The following is an 18771-nucleotide window of genomic DNA, read 5'->3' on the forward strand; positions in this document are numbered from 1 at the left end:
CCTTGGGGGAATTAGTCGGCCAAAAGCCGGACACCTCCAGTTCCCCCACCCCCCCAACCCCCACCCAAAAAAAAAAAGGGTTTTTTACAATTACCACCCCAAAAACTTTACTATCTACCATTACCCCCCAAAATCTTTGAAACAACTATTACCCCCGTCGTGCGGACTAATAACCAATCGAACCCCGCGTTATGCACAGAATCGTGGGGGTTAGTCGTGATGGTTTGCCGTTTTCACGATTTTATTAGGACCAAAATACCCTTAGTAGTGAAATAAACCATTGTCACAGATTTGTTAAGACTAAAATGCCCTTACTAGTGGAATAAACCCTATTCTTCACTTTCTCTTCACCTCATCCTCTTCACTTCATCCTCTTCGTTTCAACTGTTGCGGCAAACCGGAGGAAGAAGGAGAAGCTCAGCTCAGGCCACGATTTCTTCCACCCTATAAAAGGATAGAGAGGTGCCGGTGCCACCGTTAAAGCTCTCGGAGCAAGACAGAAGGAAAAAACGCAGATTGCTCTCTGAGAAGGGAAGAGAGAAGCGAGCAAGGGCACAAAGGTATATTTTTCGATTCAAACTCGCTAAGAACTAAGGTTTTCGGCTCAAATTTGTATTCGTTGTGAATGTTTTGAAAAGATTTTCTGTCAAGTTGTTGCTACCATAGATCTGTCGTTTATTGAACTCATCTGTCTCTGTTTTGTGTGAGATCTGTCCATTTTTCGTGTGGGATTGTTCCTTTTGTGATTATGATAATGGTATTATTGGATGTCTCTGTTGTGTGTGAGATCTGTCCAATTTCTCTTTTTTAATGTTGCATTGAAGTGGGGGTGGTGGTGACGTTTGGGAAGATTATAGATCCCTTATCCAATGGTAAATGGCGTTCATGATATTGGCACACATCAACCCATTTTCCTTATTTCCTCCCATTTGCTTAGGATTCCCTTCTCTATTTCCTGTAAGGATCAGTACAGAAACCTTGTCACAGATAATTGTGCTTGAACAGATAACCTGTCTTCTGATCTGGCGTATTTCCCTCATATTCACATTTGTCTTATTTGTCTTAACATTGTAAGAAATTCTAGTATTTTCCTTTCTTTTACTTGCTCATTTCTTTTGTAGTTTTGTCTTTAAGCTCTGTAGAAGAGCATGTATATTACTAGCCTTAAACTGTACACCCTTGAAATCAAGCACAAGATGGTATAAAAGCTCACTGAGGTTCTGTAATGGTGTTGTTTGATTTATTGGCGGGGACTTCTCTACAGTAAAATTGAACTATTTAGTACATAGCTGATAAACAAATGAGAGTGAATTCATGATATAAGCCAGAAAGTGTAATGATGGCAGAGAAGAAAGAGGAAAGAGTTTATGAGAGAGACAAAGAGAGAGTGAAGTGGGGTGAGAGGGGTGGCCAGCTGGCCTGGTAAACCCCCTGTGCATTTCTGTATGGTCCTAATGGAGGCTGCCATTTTAGACATGCTAGGTGAATTGATTTTTAGGGAAGGTGCTCACGGTGAATAGAGAATCCGAGACTGATCTTTCTAAATTACAAAATTAAATGTAAGTTTCTTCATGGCAAAAACTGTTCATACCATCTTCATAAACATGTTTGGCGTCTGTGTCTGGTGTTCTATTTTTGCTTGAAAATAGAGAGATTTTCTGTTTTTCTCTTCAAGATGCTACATAAAGAATGCATTCCTTGATCAATCTCTTGCTTGGTTACATGGGATTTAGCTAGTTAAGTAGTCAAATTTGTTGATTCTCTTCTATGTTGATAGAAATGATGTTCATTCTATTTCAGTTCATTAACTAAGGAGGCAGCTGCCCTCCTTTTAAACATAATCGTAGTAAACTAGTAGTCATGGTTATTCTGCAAATGAAAGACCAATACAAAATGCATGGACCCTAGCAAACAGACTGTTCTCATAGATCCCACCAGAAATATGGACCATATTTCATCCAAGTCAACACTCATTGTCACTTGCATTTTGTTTTAATGTGACCCAACTTTGTTGTAGTTTGACTGTGTAAATTGCATTTTTCTTGTATGTGACCCAACTTCAATGGGGTGCTGCAAATTTGGTTCTAAAAATAGGCAAAGGTTCAGGCTTTTGCATGAATTTTTTTCCATTTAAAAGCCCTAACTTCTTCCCTTCTTGAAACTGAAATCCTCATTGTAATTGAGAAGTTTATCTAATGGATAATCTTGTATTTGTTTCTTTAGTTGAGAAGTTTATCTAATAATATTGATACTTGGATGTAATTTGTCAAACTTGAATTTTAATGACTGTTCTTGACTAATGTGATGCTTCTCCCACTTTTCTATAAAATCCATATACCATGTAACCAAACAGTCTCTAATTTTCAAGATGACAACAACTGAAGTATAGTACCACTATCTTCAAGGCACATTTACAAAGATTATTGATGTTGAAAGATATGGTTACCTAGATATGATATCTGACATATATAACTCACTTTTGAGTACTATTCCCAAAGGGAGATCTGTGGACTTCAATGTCAAATATTTGACAGTTGACAAGATGAAAGATATGGTAGTGAAGACAGATAAAGATGTGATGAAAATGGTAGACATGCTTGGTACTCAGGTTGATTGTATCCACATGTATGTCTACAATGTCCAAGTTGGTAATAACACTGATAATGTTACCATCAACGGACATCATGTCAAGTTTGTGGGTGATACTGCAAGAAATAGACCAGAGATTAGAGCACCATATCCAGTTGTTCCCCTTACTGATATGTCTACAAGTACTAGGCCAAAAGCTAATATAAGAAGGGGTGGCCTCAGTAATCCTCAAAGGGATGGTGGTAGAAATATTCAAAGGGATGGTGACATGAATGTTCAGAAGGGTGGTGCTACTGTGACGCATAATAGCAGTCGGACTGCTGTTCTTAGATCAAGTAATGCATCTCATAACCGAGTCACATTTGACAATAGGAGTTCTGTAGTTATGCATGATAGTGGGGTTGCTTTTACTGAAGTTGGTATGTCTAGTAGGTGTAGGAGTGCTAGTATTGTGAGATCTACTACAACTACTACTGCCACTGTAGATTTGGGAAGTAATGATGCAATCATTCCATCACCTGATCCAACCAATCCATCAGCTAGCAGGGTACTTGAGGGTGAGGAACAGGAAGTGAACAATGACACATCAGATTCTGATTATGTAGCTAGAGAATCTGATGATTTAAGTGATAGTTCAGAGAGTTATGATGAAGACTATGAAGAATTTGGAAGTGATGCAGAAGAGGAAGAGAACAGTAAAGAGGGATCAAATGGTGAGGAAGAGGATTATGACACTCAGAAGAACAAACCCACAACAATAATGGGTATGAGTCCTACTAATTATCAATGGGGTGTAAAACGTAATTAACTTGATTTGTTTAAAACAAACATTTAACATTTACTTAAGTATAGTTGGTCACTTGGAATTTGTTTCATGACTTGTAGGTATGGTGATGTGATCTTGAGCTGAGGAGCCAACTTCAATGAGATGCTGCAACTATGTCTTTAGAAGTTACAAATATGTCTTGGGGTGGGGCTGGTATTAAGGTGCTGGGTCATAGGTTTTTTGTAACAATATTAAGTACAATGGGTCTTTGTAATTTCATTGTGACTTTTTTAGAATTGTGGGCTGCGCAGGATTTGTCATTCTTTCAGAAATTTTTTTAAAGAATTTTGAGCACCTCTAGATTTAAAACTAAATGTGATATTCTGGGCCATTCTCATTCATTGATTAGGAGCAGTTTTTTTTACCATTGGGGAAATAATGACAATGAGTCTCTCAGCACAGCAGTAAAAAATCTCAGGACTCTGTTAATCATGTACCTCTCTCTCTCTCTCTATTTGTTTATTTTTCTCTTTTCCTATTCCACACCATAAAATAAAATAAATAAATAAAAAAAAAAAAAAGAACTTTGTTGGCACCTACAGTGACAGGTCTCTAAAATATCCAACTTGTAAACCACCTTGTTGAGTGTTGACAGATGAGATGCTACTTTACTACAATATTCAACCATAATTAGCATGCATCATTACAACCCAAAACTAATAAACATCCATGATTACAACCCAAGAGTAACAAAAATAGACTTCAACAAAATGACTTTGAAATTCCCAGACTTAAATCACTACATTCCAAATACAGTACAATATAATCAAAGCTATTACTACTTGATTTGTGATCTTCATTATTGCTACAGTCTTCTCTACAGTATTCAATCTAATATTCAGACTACCGATCTCTTCACTTCTCTACTGCTCTATTTCACCCTCATTGTTTGGTGCATCATTAGCATGCACAGATTGGCTTGTTTCACCAATGGGTACTGCCCATTTGAAGAATCTGCAACCACCATTGTCTCTGTTAAAACAAATATAATACAGCCTATCTGGGTTGTCCATTGACTCTGAAATCCTCACAGCAGATCTCCTCCGGCAATAACATTCCATGTTTTGGAACCTCACCCACCTTGCACAGCCGGTATTCACACTCCCAGATGACATCTTACCTGCAAACATTCCAGGAGAATAAACCATAGATTAATTAGCCTTTGTTTCCTTTTTAAACAAAGAAGTATTTGATGTTTTCATGAATTGTCAAACAAATACCCACTTCCATAATTTCTTTAGAAATTACTTGGCTTTTCATTCTCTAGAAACCCATTTGCAGCTGGGTGTTTGTACATGGGGATCTAAATGAGTTGACAAAAAAGATCACTATCCACTTGTTCCCCAAGTCCTACAACCAAGCAAGAGACGTATTCATACTATTCCACATCCACACAAGTATAGTATCATCTTCACACATCCACTCATAATCTTTAGAGTTGGCAAAGGGAGGTTTTGAAATCAAGTATTTCAATTTCCCTTTTGCATTGATTTATACATTCACAGCCTATGGCCACAGAAGATAGTTGAATGTTCCATTGTGTTTAGTAGTAGTAATTTGGACATTCATCAAGTCCACAGGGGATTTTGAATCACCCATTGAATTAAAGAATATATAACAGCAGCACCAAATCAGTCACAACAGCAGAACACAGAGCACAAACTAATAAAACAATAGCAAATATCCCCAACAAGCAGAATCGTAGGGTGTTAGGAATCAGCAGGATAGGAGAAAAGTAATAACTTGAAATCAACAGTCCGGATTAGGCCCAAACTCTGGTCGAGTATAGGGCTAGGTTGGGGCTTAAAACCTTCAAATTTTGATAATGATCCAATGGTTGGATAGGCTATTATAATGCTTACCCAGAAATAGTAACTTGAAAATTTTAAAATTTGGCAACTATCAAGATATACCAATTCAATGGTCTGATCAGGACCAAATCTAAATCAATGGTTATGTTTGATCAATAGATATGAACCCTAAAATATTTCAAGGAACAATGGTTAGATCTAGAGAAAAAGACAATATTCAGACAATATTCATGGTGAACGAGACGAAATAGAAGACCACAAATGAAATTTTCCATTGGAGTGTATAGAACACGAATGGGATTAAAAATGTAACTGGTGGAGGAGAAGAAAATAAACAATATCTAATGCAAGAGATCATCTACAACAAATATCAAAAGGGTACAACAACACATTGTGAAATTATGCCCTGATTGAAGAGAGAAAATAAGGAGAAGAAGACAACCTTAACTTCACCGGAAATTGCAATGTCACCTGAGACGATGGAGATAGTTAAACCAGAGAGGGCTAAAATCGTGGCCTGAGAAGAGGGCTGAGATAAGTTCTTCTTCTTCCTCCGGTTTCACTTCTCTCTTCCCTTCTTAGAGAGCAATCAACTACATTTTTTCCTTTAACGGTGACACCTCTCTATACGGTTGAAGAAATCGTGGCCCGAGAAGAGGGTCGAGCCGAGCTTCTCCTTCTTCCTCCGGTTTGTCGCACAGCTTGAAACGAAGAGGATGAAGTGAAGAGGATGAGGTGAAGAGAAAGTGAAGAATAGGGTTTATTCCACTAGTAAGGGCATTTTAGTCCTAACAAATCTGTGACAATGGTTTATTTCACTACTAAGGGTATTTTGGTCCTAATAAAATCGTGAAAACGGCAAACCATCACAACTAACCCCCACCGTTACAGGTCTGTAACGGCGGGGTTCAGTTGGTTATTAGTCTGCAGCATGGGGGGGTAACAGTTGTTTCAAAGATTTTGGGGGGGTAATGGTAGATAGTAAAATTTTTGGGGTGGTAATTGTAAAAAACCCAAAAAAAAAATCCATTTTGAGAGGCTTGATATCTTTACTTAATGGGTTTTCTTCCTCTTTATTATGCCTAGTAAAGTATAACACGTCACTATTTGCTACATGACAATACATGAGTTAGTCCATGTGATATAGGACTAGACAAGCATCTCATTAGTACAATTCAACTTAAAATGAATGCAGGAAGTAGTTAAAATTTCAATAGATGCCATTTTGTATGGTCAACTTTCTTGCTTACTTTGATCTTAAATTTTATCAAATTGTACGTGGGGTTGTCTATCATATGGAGTAACTTATGTTTTGTCAAATTGCAACTATGCATAGTGACACCTACATGACCTTAAAATTATAATTAATTAATTTAATCTCAGTAACTCGAACACTGTAATATGTCTTTTACAAAGCATACCTAATAGAAGTGAAAACAGAGAGAAGCAAACAAAATCAGAAAAAACGTTCAGGGAAGAGACGCAGGGGAAAATGTAATGCAATCTACTGGTCATTCCTATTGAATTCCTGAATTGCTGTTTGTGGGCAATCTTAGTGGCAACGCCTAAGCTCAACTTCCTTGCCTTTTCTTTACGTTTACGCCTAATGGAATCGGGCTACTCGTCAAATTCATCTGAAACAATATCCCTCCGAGGGGAAGGGGCGAAGAAAATTGAAAAGTAGACTGAATTCATGTTCTATTTGGTTTTTCAATTTTGAAATCCCATGAAACTCATGCTTACAAAGGTACACACCAATTTGCCTCCCAGTATCAGCCAAAAACTTGTCAATCTTTATGTGAAATCAGGTGATCTTGGAAATGCCCGCCAATTGTTCAATAAAATACCAGAACCAGACAACCGTTTATGGACACTCTTGATTTCTGCTTTTACAAAGCGGGGTCTTCCCCAGGAATCCTTGAAGCTCTATGCTGAATTACAGACGAGTAACGTCAAGCCTGATAAGTTGGTTCTATTATCTGCCATCAAGGCTTGTGCGGTCTCGGCAGACCTCATCCATGCCAAAGAGGTTCACGAAGATGCAATTAGGTACGGATTCTGCTCTGATCTTGTACTGGGCAATGCGTTGATCGATATGTATGGGAAGTGTAGGTTCTTATTAGGTGCGTGCAAAGTTTTTGATGAGCTGCCCTCGAAAGACGTGATTTCCTGGACTTCGATGTCTATGTGTTATGTTCATTGTGGGCTCCCAAGGGAAGCTCTGCAAGTTATTCGAGAAATGAGGTTGACCGGAATGAGACCCAACTCAATAACTGTGTCATCCATTCTGCCAGCATGCTCTGCTTTAAAAGAACTACGTTCTGGAAGAGAAATTCATGGTTTTGTTGTTCGAAATGGGATGGGAGAGAATGTTTTTGTGAGCAGTGGGCTTGTGGACATGTATGCTAATTGTTTGAATATGCAGCAAGCACAGACCGTCTTTGATTACATGTCACACAGAGACACGGTGTCCTGGAATGTGATTTTAACAGCACATTTCTCAAATGGAGGCTTCGAAAAGGGGCTTAGTATCTTCAACCAGATGAGTACTGCACGGGTTAAGTTGAACCCTGCCTCATGGAATGCTGTGATCAGTGGATGCATACAAAATGGGCGAAATGAACAAGCACTTGAGGTATTTGCTCAAATGCAAGATTCAGGGTACAAACCCAATCCTATCACAGTTGCCAGTGTCTTGCCGGCTTGCTCAAATTTAGAAAGCTTATGGGGAGGCAAAGAGATCCATAGCTATACCTTCAGGCATCAGATTCTGGATGATGTAACTGTAGCAACAGCTCTGATCTTCATGTATGCAAAATGTGGTGACTTGGAGCTTTCCCGAAGGGTATTCGATAGATTGCCTAGACGGGATACCATTGCTTGGAACACCATGATCATGGCAAACTCAATGCATGGGAGTGGCAAGGATGCACTGTCGGTCTTCCAAAAGATGATAGACTCAGGTGTCAAGCCTAATCATGTCACTTTCACCGCTGTTTTGTCTGGCTGTAGCCATTCACAACTTGTTGAGGAAGGCCGCTTGATTTTTAATTTGATGAGTAAGGACTATTTGATTGAACCTGATGCTGATCATTATTCATGTTTGGTTGATATACTCAGCCGTGCAGGTTACCTAGACGAGGCATATGACTTAATCCAGAAAATGCCAATGGAACCAACAGCCAGTGCTTGGGGATCATTGCTTGGTGCATGTAGGGTGTACAAGAATATAGAGTTGGGACGGATGGCAGCACATAGACTGTTTGAGATTGAACCGGATAATGCAGGGAACTATGTTTTGTTATCCAACATATTTGTTAATGCCAAGCTATGGGGTGACGCGTCACAGATCAGAAAATTGATGAGAGACAAAGGAATTATAAAAGTACCAGGTTGCAGTTGGGTTCAGGTGAAAAATAGAGTTTATACTTTTGTTGTGGGAGACAAGAGAAATGATCAGAGTGGCCAGATCTATAGATTTCTTGATGAGATGGGGGAGAAGATGAGACTTGCTGGGTATTTGCCTGATACAGATTTTGTTCTCCAAGATGTGGATCAGGAGGAGAAGGAAGAGGTTCTGTGCAATCACAGTGAAAGGCTTGCCGTTGCTTTTGGCATACTTAACCTGAATGGGGGATCATCAGTTAGGGTTTTCAAGAACTTGAGGATCTGCAGAGACTGCCATAATGCCATAAAGTTTATGTCAAAGATTGTTGGAATACAGATTACTGTAAGGGATTCCCTGAGGTTTCATCATTTTAGATCTGGGTTGTGTTCCTGTAAAGACTTTTGGTAGAATCTAAATTCATTCTGATGTCTGAAATTCTTGTTTGATGCTGGACACTGAAAGGGGCAGGTTGGCGGATGGCAGGGAACTGGAAGGAACCATCTCTCTCAAGATATCCTCTACATGACATACATTCTGTGATGAGATGTGTTCATTGGTTCCACCGACATGGTCTGATGATTCCAATGACCCATTCTTTTGCATTCCTTTGAAGGTCTATAACTTTGAAGTTTAATGATGAGTTGTTCAGATTTTTCGTTCAATATTTGGATCAGGGAAACTATGCAGGTCTATAACTCTGAAGGTTAATATGATGAATTGTTCAGATTTTTCCTGCAAGATTTGGATCAGGATAAGGAAGAAGTACTTTGCAGTCATGTTTCTTTCAGCATCAATGGTTGGAGGTTGCATGACCGAGTCTCTAATGTTCATAACGTTTGATAAAATACCACTTGATAAATGCTTCACAGTATTTCATATTCTCATGGTTCTTTGGTAGAAGGATGAGCATATCTCTTCAGTCAGAAACTGAAATACAAGAATCTGAGAATATGATATAAAATAAACTGTAGGGAGGTAGCAGACTTACCTCCACCGTTAGGACCTACATTGCTGGCCATCCTGTTCAATTCCAAGTTGTATTATCCAGCGAAGAAATGGTGACGGAGAGAGCGGCAGTGCTGTGAGATTAAGGTCTTCTGGCTTTTGAGTTTACTGAAAGCTATCTGTGATGGTGAGTAATGCATGATACAAACCAAAGCTATGGACCTCTCTCCTATTTATAAATTCTAATCAAATAATTGCCTCCCATCAAGGTATTTATCTGATGAGTCACCCATGCCCACCTATTATGTTGAAGTGGCACATAGGCTACATCAGCTTACATTCTCCTACCTGTCCATACTGCCACATGCCAAACTAACGATATAAGTTCAAACTGACTGTATGGCTGTACAGAACTCATTTCAAAAGGAGTATCAAATATTTGTAGTGAAAACTTTAACCCATGAATCATGGTGGTACCTGTCCATACAAAGAGCACTTTCTTCCATGTATTTGTCGGTGCAAAATGCCTACGAAGATCACCATTTCTCAACAACTGGATGAGTTCTCAGAGGAGAGTGGTAAAAGAATCTTTGAGAATCACCACCTAGACAAGGGTCTAGGACCCCTAAATGTCTTACCCTTTCGGGGGAGAGAATGAGCTCCAATGGATATGACTTTTGTTTGCTTAGACTGAGTAAGTGTCAAGTTACGAACATGGGGAAGTGTTAGGCATCTGGTCCGCCCGGCCGGAGTCAGTCTTCCTAAACCATGTGTTCCTACAAAGTGTACATGCAATATGACATGCTGTGAAGAAATCTGGTATAAATTTGATGATGGTGGGGCTTTGCGGAAAAACCGGCAACACAATGGCGTAGGGGCCAAAATATGATAATATGGAATGACCAGAATGGTAAATAAAGTTGACGTTCTATCTCCAAAATTTAGTGCTTGGTCCTGCAGGGGTTCAGAGGACAATGCTTGGTTGCGTTCCTAAGGCTGATGATTCTGTTTTCATGGATGACCTAAAGGGTCTACCGTTGATGTCGTGTAAAACACATTTTGGTCCTAAATGTGATCAAGGGATGACAACATCATCTGCAGGTAGCATGACTCCTCGATCTCCATTATTCACTCCAATGACCAGCCATATAGACTTGCTATAGGCAGGAAAGGGTGCATGTTCTGAACATGAAGATCTTCCACAGGTATCTTCTTCTTAACCATCTTTTCTATTTTGTTTTCGTTTTTCACTTGCTTCAGAGGAAAAGGTTATAGTCAGTTCTGATCAAGATATTAATAGGAACAAAGAAAAGGTAATGAGGATCATCGGGTGAGCTAACTCTAATTTAAAGATTTTGAAATCAGATCAGGAATAATAGAAAATTATAAAAGATATAGAGAAAGAAGTGAGGAAAGTGACAAAGTGTAGGCTTGTACAGAAATTTATTTAGAGGGCTCTTATAATCTGTCAAGAGATCTTCATTCTTCAGGCATCTACCCCAATGGCTAATAGCTTCCAAAATTTGTGAATACATTAGAAATTAATTTTTCTCAACTCAAATATTTAAACTGTTAGAAAATTGCTACACATTATTATAGAGAGAATAGATTGTCACTTGGTTCAATTGCCTTCCCAATTAGACTCCATTGTAGCCTCCTAACTGATGCAGTACAAGGCCACCATGGGGGGAGACAGAACGTGGCTAACTGATTTCAACCTGGGTCTGCTTCTGTTTTGTACCAGGTTCTGGAATAGGTTCTGGTATAGACCAGAACTTGTACTCTTCTCATGAATGGGCCATGGTTTGGGCCATAGATATGACTAGAAGATCTTTATATGCTGCTGGAATATTCTGTGGAGGTTATGTTGCAAGTTTCTATTTTGTTTTAGGAGTTGTTTCTAAATTAAGTTAGTAGATCTTTACTAGTTCCTACCTGTTTTGGGGACTTTCTATTTTGTACACTTTCTATTATGTTGTTCTCAGTTGTCAAGGATATTTCACTACATGGAGAGTTACTAAATATGTATTCCTGGTTCAAAATTTATAAATACAAGTAGGGGGAACCATGCCCCCATGATTTTGGCTATTGAGTCCTTTATGTGAGATGCATGCCCCTGTCGTGAATCAGCAGCAACCCTAGGTGGTGAAGCCAGGTCATATCCCTTTTTTTCTAGGGATGTAAATGGATCGGATCGGCTCGAATACGGATAGGATGTGATCGGATCCGGATATTTCCTGGCCGAATACGGATACATCTAAATAGATTTGGATGCGGATCGAATTCGGATTTTCAACCATCCGTTTATATCTCTGCCTTGTGTAACCCAGACCTTCCTCCCCTCTAGCGGATACAATTCACTCTCAATCCATATCTCTTAGATCATGATGCTCTTTTCCTCATATTCTAGAACCTGTTGAATCTTCAAAAACCCTCAAGATCATTATTTTATTTAATTTTTTATTATTAAGTATTTGGATTTTTTCCCGACGGGTTTTTGTCGGAGTATTCGGATCTTTCTCCAGATATCTCTAAACGAATACGGATGTCCCTGAACCGATACGGATGCGGATCGAATTTGGATTTTCAGTTATCCATTTACGTCCCTACTTTTTTCCCTTCCTCCGTTCCAAATTCCATTTTCTGCGTTCCAGTACTTTGAAGTTACATGCATGTGGTGTTTTCTGCAGTATTTTGGTTCTGAAAGTTGGCTTTCATATTTCAGAATTCTGGGCTATCTTGCTGTTGATATTCTCTACTTTAATCTCAGTTCTGACCCTATTTTCTCCCTGATCAAATAAGCCTGTGATACACTGACTTCAGTAAAGACTTGCTGTAACAGCAGATCCAACCATCCAACTGGGCTCAAATTTTGACCGTTTACTCTCCTCTACAGCAGCTCTATTCAACCAGGATTTGGAAACCAGCAGTTTTGCTGATCTAAAGTTATCGGGATTTCTCTTACTCTCTATTTTGTGAATCATCTAAGATGCTATTTTCTGTCCATTGAATCTTCCTGATTTTTTAAGTTTTGTTTCTATAGGTTATAAGCTACATTCGACCAGCTTTTGGTTTCGATCAGAACTCTGGATTTTGAGTTAAGATTCACTATAATCTGGTTTCCTAACCTGTCACTGCAATCCTATCCATAGTTGTAGATGACAGGTGATGCCTTGGTCGCCTAGGCGGACGCCTTGTTGGTGTTGCCTTGCATCCAGGCCCCCTCCAACGCCTTGAGTTGCCTATACGCTGTGATAACTATGATCCGATCCTGTGGCCTGTGTCTGAACCTACTCTTAGGTTAATCAGACTGCATTACTAACTTTAGCATAACTTCTAAAATGGAAGAAATCATGTCACAAACTGACACCCTCTGGTATTTTAACCATAAGTCCACCAAATTGTTAACTCTAATTCATTGGATCTTGATCTAATTGTGAAGCCAAAAGTAACATGGTAACCTTTTAAATGTCACCGGAACCATGCTAGATGGTTAATTTTTTTACCCTGAAAATGAATAAGTAGTACCCAAGCTCAACTTTTGACTATTTTGTATAAAATGGGTAAAGGCTGGGCACGCTAGTGCTGTGCCCAGCACTGTCTCTGCCTCTCTCCTCCCCCCCATGAAAGAGTCCCCCCTGGCCCTCCCATCCCAGTCCCCCATTGGTTGAGCCGCTAGCTCCAGGAAAGCTAGCTGCATGCCCAACCTCCGCCCATATATAAAGTATAACAAAGGCAGATCAAAATAATGACTATGACTACAAAAACTAATGCTTAAAAAAATCAGTAGACACATATTGATACCGTGAACTCTTGAGGTTTTCCAAATGGCTTGGTTGTTCTTGAAAGATTTTCATGGAGTTATTCTTGTATTTGGGACCTAGCTCTTTTTAGTGGGAGAGGAAAGTTTTATGGAAGGGAGTTTTTTTCGCAGTCTGGCGTTTTTGGGAGGAGAGAAACTGTAGATCGAGGACAGATTCTCTAAGAGAGGGTGGTGATTGACAAGATTACAAGTAGCTTATGGGCAGCAGTAAATGATCTATTTGGATGTCTTCCAGAATTACTCATCTCTAGAGATTGGAGTTCTTTGATATATTCTAGAACAAGGAGGACCAAAGTTGTTCCTATATGTCAGGCTCCACCATAAGGACTGGTGGAGTTGAACCTTGATGTTTTCTCTCTAGGAAACCAGGTCCTTGAGGCATTGGTGGTCTTTTCAGATCTTGGGATGGACCTTTAGTATGAGCTTATTTGGGAGAAATTAGAGGTGGTGATTCCCCAGAGCTGAAATGTTGTCTCCCAATGAGGGGTTGGAGCGCCATATCCATAAATCTTAATCAGATTATAGTGGAAGCAGATTTAGCTAATGTTATTATCTGGATGAGATGTGCTGATAATGATCCATGGCAGTACTCTCATCTCAGTAGATATCTTCGAACTCTTGCAACCTGGCTGAATGGCTTATTCAGTTGGATGTGAGAGTGGTGAATCAGGAAGGCGATGATTAGCCAAGCAGGGGTTGGTTAGACCTTTTATGTTGTATGGCGAAAAGCCTTCTTTGTAGATTGTGGTCAGTATGGCTGTTTCTTGATTCTGTTGTGGTGGGTGAAATAGTCGCCTTTTCCTTATTTGATGGTGTATACTAATTTTTTCTCAGTAATAAAGCTTTCCTTGCTAAAAAAAAAGAGAAGAAACCCTGAACCAAATTTTCAAAATATTCCAGGACTTGAAACCAGTACCTGTGATTGTGAAGAGAGAGGAGAGAGAGAGAACGATGGGGGAAGAAGAGAGCTGAACCACAATAGATTCAATGTGAATCTATCGCAGGCTGAATTTCTTCTATCAAGTTTTATACTGCTGTGGTAATGACATTTGGCTTAAATTGATAAAGTCATCTGAATTTCTGCATCTATCACAGGCTGCATTTGTTCCGGGTTCAGAGATCACACTTGATACAAGCATCTTCACAAGCCAATACTCCTGGAATACTTCAGAGGACTGTGCTTATTCACCCAGCGAATTTGATGATTCTAGTGACAGTGGTAGCTTGAGTGGCAGCAGCAGCTGCCAAAGCAATCGCCAGGATGAACAGGTATCCACCTTTAAAATTTGATTTACCTTACAGCATTCAGAAGGGACAAACCTAAGTAGGTTTATTTAATTCTACAACCTCATAGGAAATATATGATGAAGGGCCCTCATTGGACTTTCTTTTTTCTTTTTCCTTTATTTTGTCAGCTTATTATCATACTCACTGTCATCAGCATTATTCTGTGGGATTAACCTTTTCAGTGGCAACGTTGATATATGGAACAGGGAGATGAATGCGGAGGTCTTGCTGAGTTTGAGTCTAGTTCATCTGTCAATTACTCATTTAGTAATTTCTTATTCATGGTACGTGTATTCATAATGGCAACGAACAGAATGCTATCCATAATACTTTTGGAAAGATAACTTATATTTTTGCTATTGCACACTACCAGAAAACAGTCTTTTGCTTCCTATTTTTCCTTGACTCATTGGGTATATTTTGATGCAGCCTTCTATTTGTTTATCACTAATCTTCCAACATGGATCCTTAACTCTGTTTTTCTATGTTTGGTGCCCAGAATCTCTCCCAGCTTGCGTCAATCATTTATGATTTGCTTTCAAAGGGATGGAAGGATGACCCTCAGCAAACTATGGTGCTTAACTACCCGATGTTCTCGGCTGAGAAACGAAAGTAGGGTTGATGTTTGGTCAACATTTGAACCTTGAGGATCCCATTCACCCCAGTAGTTGCTTTGTACAGCCTGTATGTAAGATGCTTAGCAGAGTTCTTTGACTATGGTTATGTTGTTCCTTCTCATTACTGTGTTTTCTAATTTTTATTTATTTTTGGTTAATTCTCACCTTGCAGAGAGAAGCTTGAGTAGACAAACTGTGGGGATGTGCTATTTCCTGATTTAGGCTATTGCACCATATCCTGGGGCTTCAATTGCACCTATGTGACATTTATCACGGTTGACTTGACTACAGGGTTTATTGTGTTGCGGCATTGGAATTTTTCCTATTCAAACCATTGTTTAAAACTTGACCCAGTTTCCATTCTTGAAATTGCTTCTCAATCTTTTAATTAGGGTAAAGGCTGGGTTCGTTGGTGCTATTTCCAGCCTGAGTCTGTCTCTCACCCACCCTTATGGAAATGACTCCTTACCGTCCCCTTTCCACCCACTTCATTGGACACAGCCGCTAGCTCCAGGAAAGCCCAACCCTCTTTCTTTTAATTATATGGTTTATACCTTGTCAAACTATTTTTCCAAAGGGTTTTTGCTACCATAAATCCATTGACACAAAAATCTCCAAAAACTTTCCATGTAAACCAGATCGCCTAGCTCGCTAGCTCTACCGTGCGTTGACATGCTGCCTTGCATGCAAGGCAAAACACTATTAGCTGCTATAAATACTTCACTGGGCGATGATAAGACAATTGATGCAGTCAGTTAGTGCCATCTCTTGGATCAGAAATCTGGATTTTGAGATTTGATATGTTCTCCTATTGATCGGTTATTCCTTCTTGTCTTGTAACTTTTGGGGAAGATGGAGCTGATCATAAAGCATTTTTTCAGGGTTGTTGAGCTGATCTACGAGCGCTCTCTCTCGGTGGTGGTCAAACTGATCTACGAGTACTATTGCCTTAACTGCGTCAGGGGTGTAGTAATTTGATTGTTGAGTGTGAGCCTGTGAGGTAATTCACACCGTAGATAATGGTAAAAAAAGAAGGCCAAAAGGTCGCAGCGCTGCCATTACTTTAAAATGTTAGCAGTACTTCATCAATCCGAACCGTTGAATTACTATCATTTAATCTGGAACATTTATTTTATTAAACACATTACCTGTTCTTTACCCATAGACGGTGAAATTTTCATCTCTTTCAAACATCTCTCTTTTCTTTTTCATACACGGTTCCCCAAATCCCTTTCCCTTCCTCTAATCCACCGATATAACGTCGACCCGGAATCGATATCAGTTTCAACCGATACTGATCTAAATCGATCTATCAGTTAAGTTTACCCTTTTTTTTTGTTCAAAAGTTAGATTTTTTTTTTTTACAGTTTCACCTTTGTCCGTACCAACCCACCGATACGGGTTCGGCTGGGAATTGATATCGGTATTTGCAATCTAATACATATCAATCTCCATCTCCACCGATACCGATCCGGGACGGTATTTATCGGACTGCATCGGTTAGGTTAACCTATGTTCTTCAAAAAAGTTACTTATTTTTTTTAATATATTTTTACCCTTGTCTATACTGACCCACTGATACAAGATCGACCCGGAATCGATATCGGTCTCAACCGATACCGATCTAAATCGATTTATCAATTAGGTTTACCCTTTTTTTTTATTCAAAAATTAGATTTTTTTTTTTAACATTTTCACCCTTGTCCGTACCAACCCACTGATACGGTTCGACTAGGAATCAATATTGAGTGGAATGACAAAAATGCCCTTACTTTAAAAAAATAAAAATAAAAAAAAACCTGCAACCCATCTTCCGCAAATCAATTGGGGAAGATGAGTTGCAGGTATCCTTCAACCCATTTGCAATCATCCCTGCAAACCCCTTTGATTGAACCCATTTGCAATCATCCCTTGAAATCATATGTGCCCAGCATTTATGCCTCTTCTAGACTCCGGAGGCGGCTCGGGAGAAATCTAGGGTTTTAAACCTCCCCATCACGAAGATCTGAAATCGTTCACATTCTGATAGAACCTTTGAAACTCAGATTGGATCATATGCTCCAAAACAGCAGGAATTGGGATCGGGCATAGCTGATTCGATTTGAATCGGCTTATTTTCTATCCGATTATGATTTGTATATATCCATGAGGTGAACCCAAAGTGGTAAACATCCGCCTGTTTTGTGGCTTCTTGACTTTGGAGCTGCAGAGATTCTCAATATATCGTAGATGAAGGCAAACATAATCCAATGTTAAGTGGTGTACAAGACATCATAAATACTTGTTAATTTGTCATACGAGATTGCGTGGCTTTGGTTTACAAGATAAAACTAGGGTTTAACAGAATGAAATTGGATTTGGATTGACCCTCTCCCATTCCGATCCATCGACTTCATTTTGAATTGATCAGCTTATCGAATCAGAATTTCGAACATGAGTCAATCAAAATACAACGTGATGTAACCTGTGTTCCCATTTCCAAAGCCGAGTTAAAATCGCCCACAAGATTTCAGATCGAATTCATACTAGTTAGCTTTGGGGAGTCAAAAACCTCACTTACGGTCACAGCTGCGACTGTGTCCATTCTGTTATTTTTCATGCACTGGAACTAGGAGCCACAACTAAAAATTTGCTGGGTTTTGGTTAAAGCAAACGATCTGGGAAAGAAGAATTCCCACTACACTACAACAACAGTCTAAAGTTTATTCTAAAAATATTTCCAACCTGCAACCCATCTGAGAACACAGGGAAGAAGAAGAAAAGGAAGTTTGGAAGAAATCGACGAAGGAAGGAAAATGGGGGTTGAAGGATACCTGCAACTCATCTTCCCCAATCGATTTGGGGAAGATGGGTTGCAGGTTTTGGTTTTTTTATTTTTTTTTATTTTAATTTTTTAAAGTAAGGGTATTTTTGTCATTCCACTCTATCAAGGGTAGAATGCTCTCTATCCATGTACAAAAAAGAAAGAAATGAAAAGTTCACCAGCTATATAGGTAAAGAACAGATAATGTGTTTAATAAAATGTACGTTCCAGATTAAATGATAATAATTCAACGGCTGAGACTGATGGAGCAATGCTAACATTACTTTATAATGGCAGTGCTGAATCGGGTTGCAATCGTTTGATTCTAAGAGGAATTATTGCATTAGGAGTTCATGGAACTTTATGCCACTATTGGTTTACAATAATTTTGCTTTTTGAGAAACTTGACCTTTTTACCATTCTTGAAAATATTTGTGTTGGAAATATTCTAATAATATATAAAAAAGAGAGAAAAACATATTTGTACCACAAACAAACTGGAAGAATCAGTTAGGTTGAGTCATGCCATTGGTCCCATTCTTCAAGATTGCAGACATCCCCAATGGTGCAATTGGATAAATACGAATCAACTTCTAAAATTAAACATTCATGTAAACAATACCAATATGTATGCACTCACTTACTAGACCTCCTCGAGACACGTAAAAATTATGTTCAATAA

General features: G+C 39.1%; 2 protein-coding genes across 2 annotated transcripts; both read left to right on the forward strand.

Moving 5' to 3' along the window:
• The first annotated feature begins 6761 nt into the window (after positions 1-6761).
• Positions 6762-9225, forward strand: LOC122654090 (pentatricopeptide repeat-containing protein At1g20230-like). Its single transcript, XM_043848068.1, has 2 exons — positions 6762-9064; positions 9096-9225. Exon 1 carries the CDS (start codon positions 6953-6955, stop codon positions 9020-9022), a length of 2070 nt encoding a protein of 689 aa, XP_043704003.1. The 5' UTR covers positions 6762-6952; the 3' UTR covers positions 9023-9064; positions 9096-9225.
• Positions 9226-10082: 857 nt separating this feature from the next.
• On the forward strand, positions 10083-15538 carry LOC122654906 (probable serine/threonine protein kinase IREH1). The gene is made up of 7 exons (XM_043849168.1): positions 10083-10137; positions 10520-10660; positions 10820-10889; positions 14387-14651; positions 14876-14953; positions 15169-15357; positions 15459-15538. Exons 1-6 carry the CDS (start codon positions 10083-10085, stop codon positions 15283-15285), a joined length of 726 nt encoding a protein of 241 aa, XP_043705103.1. The 3' UTR covers positions 15286-15357; positions 15459-15538.
• Positions 15539-18771: the final 3233 nt, after the last annotated feature.

Source organism: Telopea speciosissima, chromosome 3, assembly GCF_018873765.1.
Source record: "Telopea speciosissima isolate NSW1024214 ecotype Mountain lineage chromosome 3, Tspe_v1, whole genome shotgun sequence".
NCBI classification, from domain to species: domain Eukaryota; kingdom Viridiplantae; phylum Streptophyta; class Magnoliopsida; order Proteales; family Proteaceae; genus Telopea; species Telopea speciosissima.

Bases quoted from the DNA above. Each gene is read 5' to 3' on its own strand.
- LOC122654090 (XM_043848068.1), top strand. From the start codon at position 6,953: ATGAAACTCATGCTTACAAAGGTACACACCAATTTGCCTCCCAGTATC.
- LOC122654906 (XM_043849168.1), top strand. From the start codon at position 10,083: ATGCCTACGAAGATCACCATTTCTCAACAACTGGATGAGTTCTCAGAG. The intron at 10,890-14,386 runs GTGAGCTAACTC...AATCTATCGCAG, and splicing joins AAGGTAATGAGGATCATCGG to GCTGAATTTCTTCTATCAAG. The intron at 14,954-15,168 runs GTACGTGTATTC...TTTGGTGCCCAG, and splicing joins TTAGTAATTTCTTATTCATG to AATCTCTCCCAGCTTGCGTC.